Raw genomic sequence first — 20,977 nt, forward strand, 5'->3', positions numbered from 1 at the left:
TCACTAGTCAAAATGAAAATCTCAAATGCAATCCTTCAAAATAGAATTATTCTGGAACAACGTCCGAAATAAAAAGTAGTTTTAAATGGGAAATAATAAAAAATTTAAAAAGTATATACTCCATACACTTGAAACTTGAGCAAGTCCGAGATTAATCTAAAAGTAAGAAAAAAATTTAGTCGCGAGGTATTGTGGCATTAGTACTTTCTTGTATTTAAACCTTACAAATTTCTATTACTTTCAGTACATTTAATCGTTCAGAAATGAACAATGTTTAAAATGTCAATTGTAGTGTTCGAAATTCAATAATTTGAATGTTAATTGCAAATTTCAAAATTAAAAATAGGAAAAAATTTATAATTCAACGCTTACCGTGAAACTTCAGAATTCTAAAATTAAAACCGAACTTTTGGGAAAATTTTTCGAAGACAAAGTTTTCCATTCAAAAGTACATACTTTGTATTTTGAACGTCTCTGTACAATAATTTGTTTTTAAGATCCTCATAGTCTACAACATAGAAAACAAATTTTCAACGGTGAAAATGGTGGTGAATTTCTTTTTTAATTTTAGACAATTGTCTCTAATCAACATTTACGGTGAATCATAATTTTTTTAATTTAATGAAAATTTATATTAGAAAAATTTTGTGTGAAAACTAAATTTTGAAAGCTTGTATTAAACAATTGCACTAACGTCACACTAGCTGCAATTCGCTCTAGATTTACAAGTATTGAAAGTTGTTTTCCATGAAAATTTGTCATCTTTGTGTTAAAAATTAAACTGTTTGGTAAAAAATTATCGTTTACTGTTGAAAAGTCATGTGTTTCTACAAATAAATTTATAAATTCATTAAGATTTATCATTCGATTTTAAAATTCACATATGTGACTGAAATTGCAACAATTCCACTTTTTGTGGAAATTCTATATTTTTTAGAGAAATTTAATCTTCGTGGTTGACAATGCATCCATTGGGTTGAAAAATTATGTTTCTATATGAAAACTGACTTACTATACCTATTGATTGACAATTTATCTTTTTATTTGAAAATTGAACTTTTTGGTTGAATGATGAACTCTTGTTAAAATAAATTCGGTTTTGTGAAGATTCGTCTTTTTGGCTGAAATGAACTATTTTTTTTAACTACTTGGTACAAAATTACAGTTTTTCTTAAAAGGTTATCATTTCTTTTTAAAAATTAAACTGGTTTGAAGATGATTCACCTCTTTGGCTTCAAAGTTTTAACAATTTTGTTGAAAAGGTATATATATATATATATATTTTGTTGCACATTCGTATTTTTTTGAATGAAAATTAATCTTCTTTACAAAAATATTTAACCATTCTTTTTCTTGGTTTAAAATTTATCTTTTTTTTTTTTAGTATAGAAACTTACACTATTTGAAAATTTGTCTTTTTTTGTAATAAATAAATCTTCTTGGTTAACATATCATCTTTTTGTTTGAATATTGAACTATTTGGTTGAATATGGGACTGTTTTATTGAAAATTAATGTTTTGTGCTTTATCCGTTTATTTGATAATTAGGCTCTTTGGTTAAAAATGTAACTATCTTGTTTGAAACAAAATAGTGCATCAATACTGAGCAACAGCAAACTTATTGTGAAACAATCAACTGTATTTTAAAAAAAATTTCAAGAAAAAAATAGAGAAAAATGATGAAGGTCTATGATTGCAGAGTTTTCGGTTAAAAATTCTAGAAAAGGAATTGCTGCAAGTTTAATCTTGAGAATGAAATAAGTTGCAATTACTCTCTTTTTCGATTAAAAAGTTTCTAATATTCTTAAAACAGCACCTTTTTTAGAATTTTTTTGTCGTATAATCTGGGAAGAGAGGAAAAATTACGAAAACTCGCAACAGAAGTTGTACGGATTAACCGATTTTCTTCTGTCTGTTTTTAATCGTCTCGTCGTTATGTAATGCACCTAATGTAGAATATTAAAATTAAATTGCTTAATATTTTAAGCATGTTTAATTTTTCTCAACTGGCTCTAATATCTAATAATAGGACGGTCAAGTGAGGCATGACATGCATTCAATCTAAATCCTGGACTCCGTTCTGGGTTCACCATGGTTACACTCATGGTGGCGGTTTGCTCCTTCCCAGGTGCATAAAATGCATCATGTTTTCAATTAATTAGAGAAAAAAACAACAACCAGACCATATTTCGAAAAACCCCTGTTTGATGGATTGTATTGAGCCATTTAAATTATGTGGTTAAAATATGACATCTAACAATTCATAACACAGGCACAAAAAAAGGTCTTGTCCTCTAGACGAGACAAATATTTCTATATGTTTTTGGGGTCGCTGAATCCGAATCCGGGGTTGGTTTGACTGGGTCAAGTCGCATTTCGTTCCTAACCTCAAAAAAATGATGAAAGTTGGAACATTCATGGAAACACCCAGAAAGCAAAGCAATTATATGTTTTCAGGGTCGCTGAGTCTTAATTTCAAGGTCATTTGACTCGGCGAGGTCGTATTCCATTCATAAACTTGAAGAAAATGAATTTAAACACCGAAAACTATCAGTGAAATGTGAAAGAAAACTTTCTTTTATTTTTTCCTATGATATAGGTCCTCAAAGGACCTATTCATGGTGTTTCTGTGACGTTTCACCCCTTTTTGAACAACCTCTCTTTGCAATGTCCAACAGTAATCTGCTAACATCATTTTGACGAGGACTATGTCAACTCGTCATTGGACACACTACGGCTTCATTCTCACACCCTCACGCCCACCTGCAAGGCAAACGCGCCGTCGCTGGTTTCGTTACCTGAGCAAATCTGAGAACGAATAATTCTACACTTCGCCCTTCGGGGCAGTTATCATCGTCACAGTATCCGTCAAGGCAGCAGATTTTTGTGCTACAAACTGATAGCCAATTGTCTATGCTCAAAGAATGACGTAACAAGTTCTATGTGCCGGACGCTGAATACAAACAATGTATGGGGAGACCAGTCTTAAGTGTTTTTCAGGTTATGAATGGGATGCGACCTCGCCGAGACAAATAAACTTTAAATTTGGACTTAGCGACTCTGAAAACATAACCGCTTTGCTTTCTGGGTGTTTCCATGAATGTTCCAACTTTCATAATTTTTTTGAGGTTAGAAACGAAATGTGACCTGACCGAGTCAAACAAACCCCGCATTTGGATTCAGCGATCACAAAAACGTATAGAAATGTTTATCTTGTCTGGTGGACAAGACCTTTTTTCGTGTGCCTGTGTTATTATCTCGCACGTAACGCAAACGTTTCGCGAGTCAATTTTAGAAGACATTTTTAAAACTTAAAAATGTACTTCGCTCGGAATAGTATTTGGGGATGGTTTTGAAGACGTTTAGGAGCTAGACAACATCATTTTCCTAAATTATTCTGTAAGCTAAAGTTTATCAACACTATTTTACAGTAAGTAGACATATAAATATTTTTGAAAGCAAAAAAAGCTTTAAATATTTTTTACAGTTTTATATGAACAAGGGGCAGTTTCTACCCTCAAGTATGATTATTCACCAAAATTTTTTACTGCGTATTTAGTAATTCAACGCTCCCTACTCGTCAGCAAAGTTACAAAAAAGTCGGAACAGGCAGCTGAGACCGTCGGACTGAATTTTAACATCAGAACTGAGGAAGAAAATGCACGGAACTGCCAAGGAGGCTGAAAAGGAGAAGAGATATCAAAACGATCACTGGTTCATAACTTTAAAGCCATACCTGCGTGCAAAAAAATGCCGAAGCTATCATGAGATGGATGTAAAAGGCTGTCACTTTTGTGTCGCTCCGTGTCCTTAAGACACATAAGGGTTTCGACGGCCTATCGTTGTGATTTTAAAGTGCCCTGTAGCTACCAATCTCATGGTCATGGGACGTGGCCATAGGTGGTGGATTTTTGAGAAATGTCTTTGTCTCTCCTAATGCAATGTAAAGACTGTATTTAGATCCTTTCCAAAATACACCTTTTAAATATTCAGATTAGGGAAAAAGTCTATATCTTGCCAGTTAGTTTTCCATATATTAGCATCTGTGCTGGTTGCGCTGCCCCTGAATGTTTACTTTGCATTCTTAAATACTGTAAAGGCTCGAAATTCACCAAATTTGTATTATTACTGCAAATATTAACCAACTTTCACTCATCTTTTCTCACTTTTTGTTTATTTTTCTCTATTACCTGAGATAATACTGTTTAATATTATCACGCACTGTTACCCCTTTGTTACTTTTTGTGTATGAGAGTTTAAAAAATGTTATTTGCCACTTTTTTAAAATCTTATGAGCCTTCGTTTAGAAAATATAAACAAAAAAATACGCAAAATGTCTTGTCACCTACATCTCCCAAACTACAAATTCCAAATGAAAAATCACTACATCATATTAAAAACATTTTTTAATGTTTAAGATTAACGAATAATATAACTTATATTGAGTTGAAATCGACACTATTCAAGAAGAGGGTTCAATATTTTTAAATTACGGATTTCAAGAATTACTTCAAATTCTGCCCCAGAAGATTCTGATATAGTTTAAAATTGATTTATCAACGTTGATTCCAAATAATAAATAATGTAGGGTGTCGATGTTGTGACGGCTATCGATCTACTAGTCTGGTGGTTTAAAAAAAATTTTATTTGATTTCGAGCCTTCATCCGGCGACGCCAGACCATTATTAGAAGGAGCGCGTAATACTATAAATAGGGTAACATTTTTCGCTATAAAAAATATGGTATGAAGAAACGCCGGTTATAGAAGTTAAGAAGACATAACCATAACGTGACTTAGACGGCTTTAATTCCTTTAATTCAATATTATCAAATTATAGTTTGAATTACATTGTCTTTTGATGATTAACTGTTTCCAATTTAGTTTATATATTTCAGTAGTTTATAACTGCCACACTTTATGAAAAAGGGTAAACCTATAATACTGTCTTCGGGTAACGGAAAATCATTTGGAACGATATGAAATAGTTATTTTTTATTTAGATAATTGGAATAATTTGCCGTTTGGGACTGTTGCCGGTCGTTTCCCATTATTCCCCGTATTGACCGTCGTCTTCCGCATATGGCAGATACTCGGCCGCATCCTCGTATTGAAGTTGCTCGTTGACTTCTTCTTGGCCCATTTCTGCTTGGTCTAAATAGAGTTGCTCCTCTTCCAGGACATTTCGAACTGCTTATGGTGGTCGCTTCAGGAAAGCACCTTGTGGACATTTTCGCGACATGTTCATCGGACATTGGCTCATGAGATACCCAGCCTTTCCAAACTTATGGCAGTTAACAGAGACGGTTTCAGTAGGCTGATTTTATTTAAACTGGATGGTTTACATGGTGCAGAATTAGCTAGCCTTGGTACAAATCGCCGTGATGGTAGATTGGGTTGTGTCTTCATCATGGGGGATCGGGAGGTAATGAGTGTTATCCGCGTGGGTTGCGCTTCCTTTAACCACATTGCCATTTCAACAGAATAATTTCGTGCTTTGTTGAGGTGGGATGACTTTTGAGCTTTAACCTGTAACCTGATTGCGCGTTTTAGATTAAGAAAGTACCTCTTAGTGCACTCCTTTTCTTCGATACTAATTACTGTCTTCTGTTCCATCCGTTCAGTTTTACGAATTTCGGTAATAAAGAGTCTTACGTTGTATAGTGGCTACTAAATTTACCAACTAGTTTTAACTCAAGTTTTCTTTTTTTTTGTTTTCTAACGAGGTTTCCGTATAATGATGTATACACAATACATTTTCAAATATCAGGTTTAATGATTTTGTTCATTCGTCCTGATGAACTCACTACGTTGATGCAAAAAAATTCATTGCAAGTAAGTGTGTCGATTATTTAATTTTATGAAAGAAGTAAAAATGAATCTCACGAATTTTTCAATTTTTCATGTTATTCACATGCCCGGGTAACGATTTTCGAAATAAAATAACTGCCGATATATTTTTTTTACAAAGAAAAAGACAAACTTCCTGGACTTTTGAAGAAGTTAACAGTTGAAAATTTTTTTTCTGCTCTATAATTTTTTATTTCTGTCGACCGTAAGAATATTTTTTTTCGAATTAAAAAGAGCAAAGTCTGATTTTTGGAAAATTGGCGCCCTATATTTTGTGCATTTTTGGTCGTAGCGCAGCGAGTATATGAGATAATTATAGACAGTAGAGTATTCTACTAACGACTTATGAAATAAAATAGCTTCGGTCATCTTTTTCCCCAAAACCCATTTTTTTATGACAGATTTACTATACATTTTTGATTCAGGCAATTGTTAACATAAAAAATTAAAAATGACGTGCAAAAATTAGGAAAAACAAAATTGCTTCTTTTGGTTGAAATATCGATTTTACAGCAAAAGTGATAAATTTTGAGAAAACATAGATTAAGGAAATTAAAAAGCTAAAGTCAGAATAGAAAGTTGTTTACCCTTGTAGCAAATTATTTTATCAAGAAATGTATAGAGATAAAACACTACTTTTCGGGTCTGCATCAACTTTCATGCAGAAAATTGTATTCAAATGTTTACATTTAACAAGGTAATGCATCAAATCTTTTAGAAATCTGTACATCAATAATGTACAGCTTCATTAAAAAAATAGTATCAACTACGTTTAGGTTAAATAATAATTCTTTGTTCGATAGATAATAATGAACAAAATCCCGTTTTTATTTTCTAATTATTGCAGAAATTTGTAAGAAATTCGAATAATTTTCATTAAAATTAATTTAGAAAATGGAATTATTTTAATATTGCTATTACTTGTACTTTATTTATTAATAAAGTTTTTTTTTGGTTAAAATGTCATAGATCCTTATTGATGTTACAAATGATAATTTTTTGGTAGCGACATGGATGCACCATAAAACATTCCAGATCGTTTATGGGCGTAAGTTTGTCAGTCTTGTGAGAAACTGTCCCTCCTCGTCCGAGATGCACTGGGTCCTTTCAAGAGCGATGCGTTTACGCCTTTGACGTAGAAGAGAATTAGGATAGTTTATGGAGAGCCCATGTTGTTACCGTAAAACTATCATTTGTAGTAGGTATAAGGATCTATTACATTTCAACCAAAGAAAGCGAAACTTTAATAAGAAAGCAAGTATAAGTGATAGCAAACTCAAAATAATGCCATTTTATTATTTAATTTTTAGGAAAATTATTCAGCTTTATTACGAGTCTCTGCGACCATTAGAAACTGAAAACGATATTTTGTTCGTTATTGTTTATAGCACAAAGAATTATTATTTGATCTAAAATTAGCTGATGCTAATTTTTTAATGAAACTCTAAATTATTATTGATGTAAAAATGTCCAGAAGGTTTGATTAGAAATCCTTACGGCATTAACTTGTTAAATATAAACAATTGAATCAAATTTCCTTAATGAATATTAAAGTAGGCCCGAACAGGAGTATCTTTTATCTCTTAAAATTTATTAATAAAATTTCTTACTACCAAGAAAAACCATTTTTCTTTCTGGCTACATTTTTCTTGGAAAATCGGTTTCCTACCTGACGCTATTGTTGTCGATTTATAAAGCTTTATATCAAAAAGTCATTGATAAAATATTTTTAGCCGATTCCGTAAAGAAACATTCAGCGTATTCTGTGAAATTAGATATGGGACCTTGATTTGCTGAATTTATTCTGCAAACTTTGGCAGCAATCCGACAGGACTTCCTACTGCTTCTTAAGCCTACAGAAACGCACAAAGAGACAAGGAAAGGTAGAGCCGAAGACGCGCAAGCCAGTGGAGCTCACGGACACAGCGCATAACAGTTGTAGTGGTAAGTAGTGGGGCTTGATTTTGTAAGCCTTTCGTTCGGTCTCCGAATACGTTTATTATGCCTATGTTTGCAGCTTAATAACAAAAAAAGTAATCAACTTAAAAAATTTCTGATTTTTGCAAATGAAAAAGCAACTTATACTTATACTTGCTTTCTTATTAAAATTTCGCTTCCATTGGTTAAACTGTAATATATTCTTATTCCTACTACAAAGGATAGTTTTACGGTGGCAAAATGGGCTCTCCATAAACTATCCTAAGTCTCTTCTACGTCAAAGACGTAAACGCATCGCTCTTGCAAGGACCTAGTGCATCTTGATGCTTTTCAGGCTATTACCCAGTACAAGCTTGGCACCTCCAAGAGCGCCGATGATAAGGACGATTAGATTAACAGAATATTCCGGGTACAATCGTAGGAAACCCCTTATAAGGATTTTATACCTGTCTTTCTTTTCATTCTCCTTGGCTATGGTGTTTTTATCAGCTGGTGCCGAAAATTCAATAATGAACAAAGTTCGCTTCTCGAAGTCCAGAAGAACCATGTCAGGCCTCGAGTGTGCAACAGAAAGAATTGTCGACAGTATAAAGTTTCAGTATATACGGCACTTCTCATTCTCGACAATAGGATTGTTTCCAAAGTTAGATATCAATTTTTCAATAAATGGATCTTATAGTACATAAAATTATAATTTTAAAAACGCCCATAAAATATTTTTCACATATTGTTTACTATTTTTAATTTAATGTTGAAATATGAATTTTCTCTCACGATGTCGATTGGAGGACCCCTTTCACGTCAAAGGGGTCGGATTTTCCACTAATCACAGCATATTTGTCAGTGATTCTCAAATATCTTTTTTTGTGCCGATATTTTGTTTTGGTTATGTGCACGTCGAAAATTGAAATCGCAAAATATTGTTTGTAAAACATTAAAAACATTGGAAAAACATTTAAAACCAAAACTTTTGTGTGAAGAATTCATTTAAAAAATACTTAAATGTAGTCATGTTTACTGAGCAATTCGTAAATATGTACGATTTTGAATTGAGTTAGTAATTTTATTTACTGTTTTTCTTCAACGTACTACTGACTCTTAATCAAAATATTACAACAGGAGGCCTTTTTTGTTATATAAACCTTAACAAATAAAGATGTCATATCAAAATAGTCAGAAATGTCAGACCGTGACCTAATCTCTTAATCCTGAATTTCACATCGCCACATTGATAGATAATAATGAGAACCTCTGAGTCATGTGACACCAGTTTGAATAAGTGTTTTACCGCCTTCAATTTTTAATAATTTTTTTCTGTTAAACGGCTCAACATAAAAAAAATTATAAAACACTTTCAGTTCGGATTAAAATGACGTATTAAAAAATTAATTTATCTAACATCGCGAAACAACCCTATTGACTCTATTTCCCTAGGAACATTTAGAGGAGTGATATTAAGGTTAATGCCATAAGAGTGACAGAGATGGTAATAAAGCACTCTTAGTGCCGCACTGTGCCTTTGGATGTAGGTCGTTCCCGCATGAGTTGGACAACTAGATATTATGTGTGCTAAATACTCGGGGCACGCCCTGCAGCTATCATCGGGAATGTCTTTGCTCAAAATGTGGCGACGGTATGTTAAGGGTGGAAATGACACCGTCTTGACATGCCAAAATGAAGCCCTCCGTGCCAAACTTTAATCCGGGTGATTTAAGGAAAGCAACAGTTAGCTCACACGACATTAACTGATCATCCACGTTTCTGTGGAAGATTTCGTGTATCCTCTTATACTTTGTTGTATATCCTCTTATATCTTATATATATAAAGGCTGCCGCAAACGTGCAGAGAAACGTGCGCTCTTGTTTTTTGAATGAAAAGTAATTCTAAATAGAATATTACTATTGCTGGAATTGGATTTTTTTTATATTATCCTTATTAATAGTAGTGAGAGCAGGGTTGCCGCTGGGTCGTAATTTTTCTCAAGTTTGTAGATAATTATAGTTATATACAAATTATTTTATGTTTGAAAAATTGCATTATGTTCTTAGCAATTTATAGGTTATGTGTACATATTTAAAACGGAAAACATTTATATTTTACGAAATACTAATATTCGAAAAGATGTATCAGATGCTGGGAATCGTACTTTATAAAAAATAATGTATTTTTGAACACGAAAAAACCACCTCGATGACCACTTGTAAATAAATACAAAAAAACTCACAAACTAGCGGATGGTTTTCAGAAAGTCAGTACGTCAAACAGTGGGGTGAAATCGGAGAATGAGGTTCGAAATGACATTTAGAACACAATTATGCACCGATCTTAGATCTTTTTGGGGAAAAATTCCGGACTAAATATTTCAGAGAATGGCGCGAGTAGATTTATTAGTTTTTGTTTATTTAATTTTTATATCATTGCGAACAACGCAAAATATCGATTTGTTTTATTTCATTTTTTATCATCTAGATAAAATTTGTCACATACTTCTCTTCCTTGAGATTTAATGCACAAGGGTATAGGAAAGATTAAAAAGTGTTAACTTCCATAGTTAATTTTTATAAACAAATTGCATTAACAAATAATCGACAGTAGGGGCTATGGAAAAGAAGGGAATGAAGAGGGGCCTGATCGAGAGAATAAGGGAGGTATATAAGGAGACGAAAGATAGGTTAGAGGAGGAGAGGGAATCTGCGGGATTCTGGATTGATATGGGGTTGAAGCAAGTGTGCCTCAACCCCATATCAATAGACATAGTGCTTCTAGCAAAGAGCGAAGAGACTTTAAAGGAGATGATGAATAAGTTGAGAAGATACTTGGACAAAAATAGGCTAAAGTTAAATGCGGACAAGTCGGAGGTTATGGTGTTCAGGAAAGGAGGTAGGGAGATAAGGGAGGGGAGTGGAAGTGGAAGGGAAAAGCCGTACAGGAGGTGAAAGACTTTTTTATTTTACAATTTTTTATGTTTCGTATACCCTTAAGCTTTAAATTCAAAGGATGAGAAGTATAAGAAAAATTTTATCTAGAAGATAAAAAATCAAATTAAAAAATCGAAATTTTTTTATGTTTGCATTAACATAAAAATTAAAGAACAGAAAAAAATAAAAATCTACCCTCACCATCTTCTGAAAAATTAAGTCCTAAATTAAAATAAAATCTAAAATCGATCCACAATTGTGTTCTAAATGTCATTTTGAACATCGTTTTCTGATTTCACCCCACTGTGTATTAGTTCGTGCGTGTGCCATTATCCCGCAAATAGGGCGAGCGGTTTGCTCAACGCGTTCGTGCAACGGCTAAACCATTGTGGTAGAAAATCCCACCTACAACGACAGAGTTGTCGCACGAAGTCGAAAGCAAGCCCCTCTCATAGCATTTGACACATCCTTCCTACGTACTGGGAGAGCTGCTTACACAAACTTCTTTTCATATGGTCCGTCTAATTGACAATCTTTTGGGGATGCAAATTCATTCATAAAGCTGACAATCAATAATTTTATTATACTCTGTCACGGATATCGCTACAAAGTATACGTGTTCGTACCATACCTTTCAGAGTTATGTACCTAAAATGAAAATGTAAATAATTTTAAATTACGAAAAAGGAACTCTTAGGCAAAATGTGAACTTCTTTAATAATCCTATGAATGATTTTCTTTTTTTTTTTTCAATTTTCAAACCCTTGATTTTAAAAACATTTTTAATTAAAAACTATTAGTTGCACTGAAATGTGTGATTGAGTCCAATATTTCAGACTCCATATTAACTTAGTAACTTTAAACATTTTCTATTTTAATTAAAAATTTGTGGGATCCTCTTGAGAGGACTCAGAAATGACGACAACTCTCTCGATTCAAACTAAGCCTTTGCACGTCAGTTTAGCTGTTATTTTCTAATGTCATGCTCTTATAACACACGTTTTTTTTCTCGATTTATTTTGGCATTCCTGAAACCTATCTTTCCTAATTAAAGTAACATTTTACTTTCCTTTCACAGAGTTGTGATTAAAATTTTTACATTTAAGATATTAACTCACTTGGTCGGTTCAGTGTGAATCAAATTTAAAATGTTATTCTGGGAGTTTTCTAGTCTCCATAGATATTTTATGTTTGATGTATTGAGCCTAGTAATTTTTCTTCTGAGATAGAATAATTTCACCATTCAGAAATTATTTCATCTAGGAAGGTGTTGAACCATCTAGGATATTTTTCATGGAATACAACTTGATCTGTCTAAAATGTAGAGAATAGGCTTCTGAGCTCCCAAATGGTTAATATGTTGAAAAAAAAAAGTTTTCTCGCATTCCAGAAAAATCAGTACGTTCATGAAACCTCTCCCGGCCAAGTTAAGTCAATTGGATATTTTGTTCACCAAAGCAGCGATGCATTTTAATAATAAATTTTCCAATTGATTTCATTTTGTTTCGCTTATTAACTTAATTGCTTTAGTCATACAACACAAACAGCAAGCGTCCCAGCCGTTCGAGTGGTTTCCGGCGCGGAGAAAGCCCAGCCTTTACACTCGCCAAGCTGAGAATGATTTTTCGACGCTTCAGCTGCGGTTTCCACGCTTTCGGATCCGTTGCTCATAATGATCCCATCTTCGTTATTCGATTGCAAACGCAATTATCGATATGTATAATTTGCATAGATTCCCTTTTTCATATCTTTTCGAATCTTCTTATTTCCTATGATTTAATTTTGTGACATTGCCACTCCAATCGTTTCGCGCGTTAATGTAAATTATATTATGAGTTTTCTACGGGCCTAAAACTACCCTTTTCAGTGCCCCTCTAAACAAATGGGTCTTGTGAAATTCAAATGAGCTATTCGCTTCAAATCTTCTGTTTCAGCCTTTAGAAATTGTTAGGGATAAAAAGTCAGAGCGAGTTCACTAATAAGCTGGTATCATAGTCTGGGATGGAGAATCTCAGAAATAGGTTTTTATTTGTTTATTTTCAAGCAAAAAAATATTGAGAGTTAGATTTTTAGCGAAATGCAATGTTTGCTGTATCAACATTTTTTATGTTACTAAACGAATAAATTAAAAGAAGCTTCTTTTTATTTCAATTCATTTGTTTAAAAAAGGTTAATTCTTTGGAAAAGCAAAGGTGCATGTTTTATTTTAGTTTCTTATATACCACTCCTAATAGAATATTAAATCTGAAAGTTAAAATTTTATTAGAGACTATAACTATAATTGAAGTTGTGAATGTTTTCTCATTATAAAAGGAAGATGTGGGATCACAAAAGCAAAATGAGACTAGTGTAACCTTTGGTTCTGATAATTAGCGGATTACGATATCGAAAATCCTAATCAAGAATATTCTTTTACCCCTTTCTTAATTTTTCATGTAATACAAGATAATTCATTGGATGAGCTCCCGTGTGAAAGCAGGTGAAAACTCTAATTAAATTTCGAAATTATTTACAAAGCTTAATCGCATATAACTCATTGATTAAATTGGAGTTCTTAATTAATTTGAGAACCAATTAGTGTTCCTGTATTCAAGACAGGTTGAATAAAAATCATTTTCTTTAATTTCTTATGAATCGCTTGGTATTCGTTCCATTGTTTTGCTTTTTATTTTTTTCAAATTTGCAACAAAATAATAACGCCGTTATTATGTAAGCGATGCAAGGATTCGATTGTTGAGCTCCCGTTAAAAAAGAATCAACTTCCTTACGCTCTACATAATTTTCGTTATTTAAATTTATTAATTTAATTTTCTTTATATCATAATGCTGTAAATTATTTCAAATTATAAAAGAACAATAGGATTTTCCTGGCCATGCCTAGACAAATTTCAAAGAATGATTAGTCGTCGCATCAATTTCTCGACCTGTCACCGATTCGGAGCTGGCCAAAAACCCCCAAGAGCCCATCCTGGCAAAACCACCTGTCGTGCCCGATATCGAGCGTATATTAATCTTCGTCGATGCGTTCTCGTATCGAGTGGGGCTTTTCATTCATCAGATCCGTTCATCCCCTCTTCTTCGTTAATGGATGCGCACGCAATCATCGATTTTCCCTCCCATTCTGAATTGATAATTTTATTTTTATTTTCACAAATATTCTGAACTGCTCCAGTTTCCGCATAAACAAAGGAATCTTTAAAAAATTCTAAAGATTGTTTCGTTAAAAAAATGAAGTGAAGATATATTTTTTCTTTTTCGAAGTATATCACTTTATGTTTGCTTCTTTTCAAGATATATTATTGATGATGCTTTGGAGCTTAGTGCCCCCCTGAACGAATGCTGAGAACAAAAGAAAATGTTTTGTTTTCACATTTTTTTTAAAGTGGGTTAACTGTGCCCGCCTAAACGAATGGTTACAAAATTAAAATTTTAATTCGTTCGTTTATTGGATGTAAACAAATTTTGTTTTTGTGAATTTAAAAAAAAAAATATTTGCTTGTATAACTCCTTGACACATATGATACACGTTTGATCGAGGAGATTATATGTGATAATTGCTAGAGGGTTGCGCCGACAGACTTTTCACCGACGGTGGTGGCGATTTGATCAACTGTGAGCAGCTGGGGACAGCAGGGTGGCGTAACGGTCTAGTTTAATATATTTTTAAGTTCAGTTTTGAAAATATAAAAATATGTAGGAACAAAATATTAATTTCAAGCATAGGATAATTACATATTTAAATTAGTTTCCTTCAACTACTAATTGATTTTTGATTCTTCAATCTCGTCCTTCGTTAAACCTTTGTTTTGTACCTTCATTATTATAGATAACTTCCCTCTTTTTTATTGTGTAACCTGGGGTTTTCTCTATCCCGATTCGAGGTGTTTGTCTTATTTATCTTTTTGTTTTAGTTCCTGGAGCTCGGATGTTCGTGCTTGCGTTTGTTATAGTTTTCGAAATGCTGTCACCTTTACTTTTAACATTAAGTTTAGCAAAGCCCCTTATTAGCAGTCTCCTATAGGCTTGGCATCCTACGTCTCTCATTATTTTCATGGATGGTGTTTCCATTTTCACGAGGTATATCTCTTTTAAAAATAAATTAAGTAAAATAAAATAAAACTTTTTTTCTTTTTTGTCGTTTGTATGTTTATTTATTCTTGTTGTTTCCCCACAGTTTCTTCTATTTAATTTATTTAACGGTTTTCGATGTTTGTAACTGATTTTATGATCTTTAAGTTACGCTTTCATTTATTTATTATTAATAGTATTTATTATTTATTTTTAATAGTATTTAATTTCTTAAGGGGAGACTCTGATTTACCTGTTTTAGGTATTCCATTACTTTTTTTACACGCCAGTTCCTGTCGTTTTGCAAAATTGAAGACTGATGTTTTTTTCAATTTACTCTCACACTACCCTTCTGAAAAGAAAGTCAAGTTCGTACTGACAATTTTCGCATTTAATGTAGTCCAATGTTGTGGCTTCTTATTGTCTATATATTTCGTCATTGGCAATTTCAATTTTCTTTACGTTTATCTGGCTTTATTTCTTTATGTACATATGTTTTCCTTATTACTTATTTAAATTGATTTTCTTATGTATAACTATTTCACATTCTGTACAGTTTATTCTCTTTTTTCATTGGACAAGAGTAGACTTTATCTTTTCTCCACTTTTTTTCTTAATTTTTTAAAGTTTTTTTTATATCTGTTATTATCTTTGATGTAATTTTTTTTCGTCTTTTCTTATTTTGTTTCATTTTTTTACTGTAATATTTTTTTCTTGGAATCTGGTTATTTTCTAAGGTAACTTACATTAAATGGCTTAAATTTCGAAACGACTGGTCCTTGTATTGAGTAGCTTCAATTCTATACCTAGGTCTATAACTTTAAGAATTTTTTTCTTTGCTTTGTACATTAACTTTTTAACTAATATCCATGTTTAGCTTATACCTTATTCTTCAATCGATTCTTCGGAATTATTTTCTTCTTTTCTTGAGACGTATCTTTTCAAGTACTGTATCTGATACATACCTATTCCTTTTTTTTTGCCACGTTTCCCGGGATAAACGTACCTGGTTTTACCTCTTTTTTTATCTCGACTGGTCCATCATAGATTTGCAGAAATTTTGCTAGGATCTTGTTTCCTTTGTCGGATCTATTCAACATTTTCAGTAGGACCTTGTCACAGACTTTTAGTTTAATAATCTTGTGTGTCCGATTAAATGCCTCTGCTCTTTTTTGAGCTTTGCGGATGATGTTCTTGTGGGTCATTTCAATTTTTCTTTCGTTTCCAATATTGGGAGTTATTGGATGCAGCTTAAGCCAATTTTCCCATGCTCTTTTCGCCTTTTTATTCAGCTGGATTTCAATTGGAATGAATTTCGTTGTTTCATGATAAGTCTCATTCGTGCAATGTTCGATGATTCTCATCCAATTCCACCAAGAGTTGTGTCGGTTTTCATGAGAGTTCTCAAAATCACGACATTTCTCTGTGGATTCTTTCAACAATATTGCTCTATGGATGACCAAATATACTTAAACCACCTATAGAAGCTGTCAGAGGCCCATAGAAATCGATTGAGAGGATTTCTCCAAGTTTTTTTGAAGCATAGTTTCTCAGTTCTGCATAACACGTGTGGTTGGTGACTTTGTTCTTTTGACATGAGTCACAACTTGCTAATTATCTTCTAAATGTTTTGGCAAAATGAGGATCCTAGAAGTATTCATTTAGCATTCTAAAAACTCTTGGAGCACCTACATGACCATTTAATTCGTGGCATTCATCTATAATAATGTAGATAATTCTTTTGGTTAGGCAAAGTTTCTTTCCTCCTTTGGTTCTCAGATATATTCGATTTTCATATATCTTACATTTTCTGTTTTTTCTCCTTTAATTTCTTTAAACCTTTGCTGTAGGATAGGGTCTTGTTTTTGCTCTTGAATAAAGTTCTTTAATCGTTTTTGTAGCTCAGATGACGATCTTTTTGCCATTGCGTATAAGAAAATTTTTCTTTTGTTCAAGTCAAACGGATATCCTGATTCATGGGATGGTATTCTGCTCAAAATATCTGCAAGTATGTTTTTCCTTACTTCAACATGTTGTATTACAAACCAATAATCTTGGATGGCCACGATTCAACGGGTAAGCCTTCAGCTTACCAATTTACAGGTTTTGAAGAAAGTGAGTTCCTTATGATCAGTTTGTATGATCAATTTGGCACCCAAAACATAGGATCTAAATTTTATTAGGGCTCACACAATTGCTAATAGCTGTTTCTCTGTGGTGTAGTACGATAATTCAGATACCTTGAGAGTTCTTTTCGTAAAGAATATAGGTGTTTCCCCTCTCCATCTGTTTGTTAAAGCACGGCTCCTAATGTTACGTTACTAGCATCAGTGTGTCAGTAAAAGGGTTTACTTAAATCGGGGTAAGCGAGAATAAGGAATTCGCCAAACATCCCCTTAACTTTTTTGAATTCATATTTTCAGGGTCCCAAATCCATCTGCTTCCTACTCTTCGAAATTTAAGAAGCGGTATTATATACTGAGCATGTTTGTTGGTAAATTTTGCATAGTAATTTATCAACCCTAGGAAACCTCTCAATTCTGGTAAATTTCTCGGCGTTGGAAATTCATGAATTACTTTCTTTTTTTTTATCTGGTTTTATCCCCAAAGATGTTAAAATGTGCCCTAGAAATTTGAGTTCAGGACCCTAAATTCATAACATTTTCCTTCGTCTAAAAATGCAGTATATTTCATAGGATTTTCGTAAAGTGGCAATTGCCAAAAACTGCTAACTAAATCTAGTTTTGACATTACTTTGGTGCCTGAACATCTTTGAAAAAGAAACTCCGTTGGTACTGAAAATTCATAATCGTTGGTCATTAAATCGTTCAGTTTCCGTGCATATAAACAGATTCGTATCGATTCATCTTTTTTTGTGGTGATAACTACCGGGTAAATATAGGCGCTGTTTGATCTTTTTATAATTCCTAATTAGAGCAAGGTTAATAATTGGATAATAATTCTATTATTCAACTCCTTATGGACCTTCTAACTTTTGGTATAGTCTTTTTTTTTGTGCATGGAAGTAAGGATTTCTTTATTGCTAGCAAATGTCGTGTAAACGCCATCTCGTAGTCTTTTTTATTCTATCTCGAATGTTATTTACATCGTTAAATTTTACCGTTTCATTTGAGATGCTTTCTAAAAAGGATTTGGACAATTATATACTTTTCTTATCTTTCTTTTGAGAACTTTCGTCAACATTACCCTTATCCGCCATGATCAAGAAGCTTTATTTCAAAGTCGCGCCCGGTTCAACGTACTCCGCGTGTTTTGGGTGACGCGACGCACCTGTATTCTAATTAGTATGTTATCTGAAACTTTAAGCCCACAATCGATAAAAATTTTACAATTCTTGCTTCTTTAAAAAACTTTTATGTTCCACCAGGGGTACCAGTTGCAAAATAATGTCTTTGGCGACGTTATTGATATTTCTAAAACATTTTCAAAAGATAGAAGATAAGAGTGGAATTTCTTAAAAAAGACCACGTTCTAAACTTTTTATTTTTTGTGTAAACTACTCAGAAAAAGGATGAATTTTCTTATCACCGCTAAATAAATCTAATTAAAAATTTCATTCTTTGTACATTTTTATAAACATACAAGGAACAGTTTACTGTATGGTACATGCCGATAAAAATAAAATCAATGTCTTACATGGAAATTACAAAGAATTAAAAAAAACTATAATAAACTGAAAAATAGGTGATATTTTTAGAGATCGTGTATCTTTTGTACGTAAAAAATATGTGTGACGATTTTTTCAAAAATGGGAAGAATGCGCGCAGATATCAAATGCAGAGGCAGCCATACCAGTGGGCACAAAGTTTGGTGACGTCATTACGATATCGTTACATCTTTACGACAACTTTACGACATGCTATGTCCATGTCGTTAAGGTGTCTTTACGATATCTTAAATACGTCGTATAGTAAATATTTAGTTCGACGGAAAGAAACTTTTTAAAAAGTCAACGTTCTCTTTTCTATGTTCATAGGGAATATTGATGACAATGTGCATTACATTTTTCATCAATTATTTTTTAGGTAAACAATTTTTAGCAAAATAAATTTTGTTTTTCAATAATCAAATTTTTTTGGTGTAAACTGCTCAGAAAAGGGTGAGTTCTCTTATCACCGCTAAATAAATCTAAAAACAAATTTCATTTCTTGTACATTTTTATAGATATACAATTAACAATTTATTATATAGTACATGTGGATAAAAATAAATTAAATGTTTTACATGGAAATTACAAACAATATTTCAAAATATAAGAAAACTTCTTACTTTATGGTCTTCTGATACATTTTCCAAAGTTTCAGTCCGATATTTTGTTTGAATTTACATTTTTCAAGTTAAAAAAAATTCATTGAACTGATAAAGTGAGGTCGGCAATATAGGCATCTGTGTGTGTCACATACCCTTAAAAAATTCGGACTAGAGGGCCACTCTGGCATGTTAGCTAGATGATAAAAGTCGCTGGCATGCGGGTTTCAAACTCAAGGAACGGCAGAAAATGCGATTTTCGTTTTATGTGTGAAACGTACCAGATATTGTACTTTAGGCGGGTTTGCAAAGTAAATTTTTGCTTTAAAGTTACTTTATTTAATCGAAAAAATAATACTCGATCATAAAAATTTGTTATCTGATTTATTTATATTAATTTTATAAACAATGCCTAGTGTGTACATTCAAAGGAAGAGAAAATCGTTTTTTCTCTTAATTTTCCACAAATTATATCGCTAGTGATGTTTATTGGTGGAAAAATATCGTCCGATATTTTTTCTTATTTTATAAACAAATTATATTTTACAATGCCTAGTGTATACATTCAAAGCCAGAGAAAATCGCTTTTTCTCTTAATTTTCCACAAATTATTTCGCCAGTGATGTTTAATGGTGGAAAAATATCGTCCGACATTTTTTATTAATTTTGTAAAAAAATTGTTTTGTTTATAGATGTAAAACAAAAGAACATTTTATTAATACATATGAAACAAGAGAAAACGTTTTGTCTTTTGTTTCGCACGCATTCCCTAACTAGCTGTAGGTCCTCCGCCTTTTATGTAAATATAATATTTGCCAACAGATGGATGATGTTTATTTATGTGATTTTTTTATTTTTCATTAATTTTGTAAACAAATTTTTTCTTTGATACATTTAAATCAAAAGGACACTTCATTAATACATGCAAAAGAAAAGAAAACGTTTTGTCTTTCGTTTTGCACACATTCCCTAGGTAACTGCAGGTCCTACGTCTTGTAACGCCTTGTAATATGTAATACTCATATTTTTATTTCTCATCAAGGCATTCATACAACTTGAATAAAAAGACATTTGCCTCCAGCAATTATTCCTATTATTTGGAACCATTTTATTCGCTCTGAAAATTTTTGCTCCTGCATTTCAAAGAGTTTTTTTCTCTATTTATTCCTGTTGTTTTATTAGATATAAATACAGTGAAACTTCGACGATACGAACCTCTATAATTTGAATTTTCGACAGTTTGAATTTTTTTCAGCGTCGGCTGAAAACCGACGTTTCCCATGTTAATATTTTTCGATAATTCGAATTCCACGATAATTCGAAGAATAATCTAAGCTCCGCCGTGATCATAAGCTCTGTAACTCGAAGTACGGCAGTGAGTAACGCAAAAAAGTAGGGGGGGGGGGGGGGGGGGGGTGCGTTACCCGTTTGGGCATTGTTACACAATCTGAGAGAAATTTGACATGACTTGATTTAAGAGTGACGGAACGGGTAGAGGGGTCGAAAAATGAAAGTCGTTGTTAGATATGTTTAAAAGGTGATGGTGATGCTGATTCATAGAATTTAGTGGCGGTTTCTTTGATATACTCTGAAATATAAGGTAATTGAAATTCTTTATGAAGGACAGAGTTCTTGGTATATCTAGGTGTTTTTGTGATGCGTCTGAAGAATTTCTTTCGTATAATCTGGATCTGATTGAGTAACTAACATACTTTAAAAAATTCATATTTATAACCTAGACGATTGAATGTGATTAACCCGTTGTGAGTGCTGGGATTGGCGTGTGTCACAAGGGTGGGGTTGACGTGTAATGCAAATGTGGTTCTGCTAATACAAATAAAGGCTGTGTGCTCGTGCAGTTCTGTGTTCAACGCTTTCAAAATTACAGAGAAAATGACGTATAAAACACTATCTCTGAGTGATAAAGTAAAACTT

General features: G+C 32.7%; 1 protein-coding gene across 6 annotated transcripts in view; it reads left to right on the forward strand.

Annotated features, from left to right (window-relative positions):
• The window catches only part of LOC117176015 (CCR4-NOT transcription complex subunit 10), a 266,901-nt gene that overhangs the window by 78,534 nt on the left and 167,390 nt on the right, over positions 1-20,977 (forward strand). For 2 of the 6 annotated variants that reach the window (XM_033365966.1, XM_033365960.1), the window contains exon 3: positions 7,624-7,792. The exons of the other annotated variants lie outside the window; for them this stretch is intronic. In XM_033365966.1, the coding sequence (XP_033221857.1) occupies positions 7,624-7,792 (169 nt within the window). The remainder of the gene's footprint in view (positions 1-7,623; positions 7,793-20,977) is intronic. 6 annotated transcript variants of the gene reach the window in all.

Source organism: Belonocnema kinseyi, chromosome 7 (genome assembly GCF_010883055.1).
Source record: "Belonocnema kinseyi isolate 2016_QV_RU_SX_M_011 chromosome 7, B_treatae_v1, whole genome shotgun sequence".
Lineage (NCBI taxonomy): Eukaryota > Metazoa > Arthropoda > Insecta > Hymenoptera > Cynipidae > Belonocnema > Belonocnema kinseyi.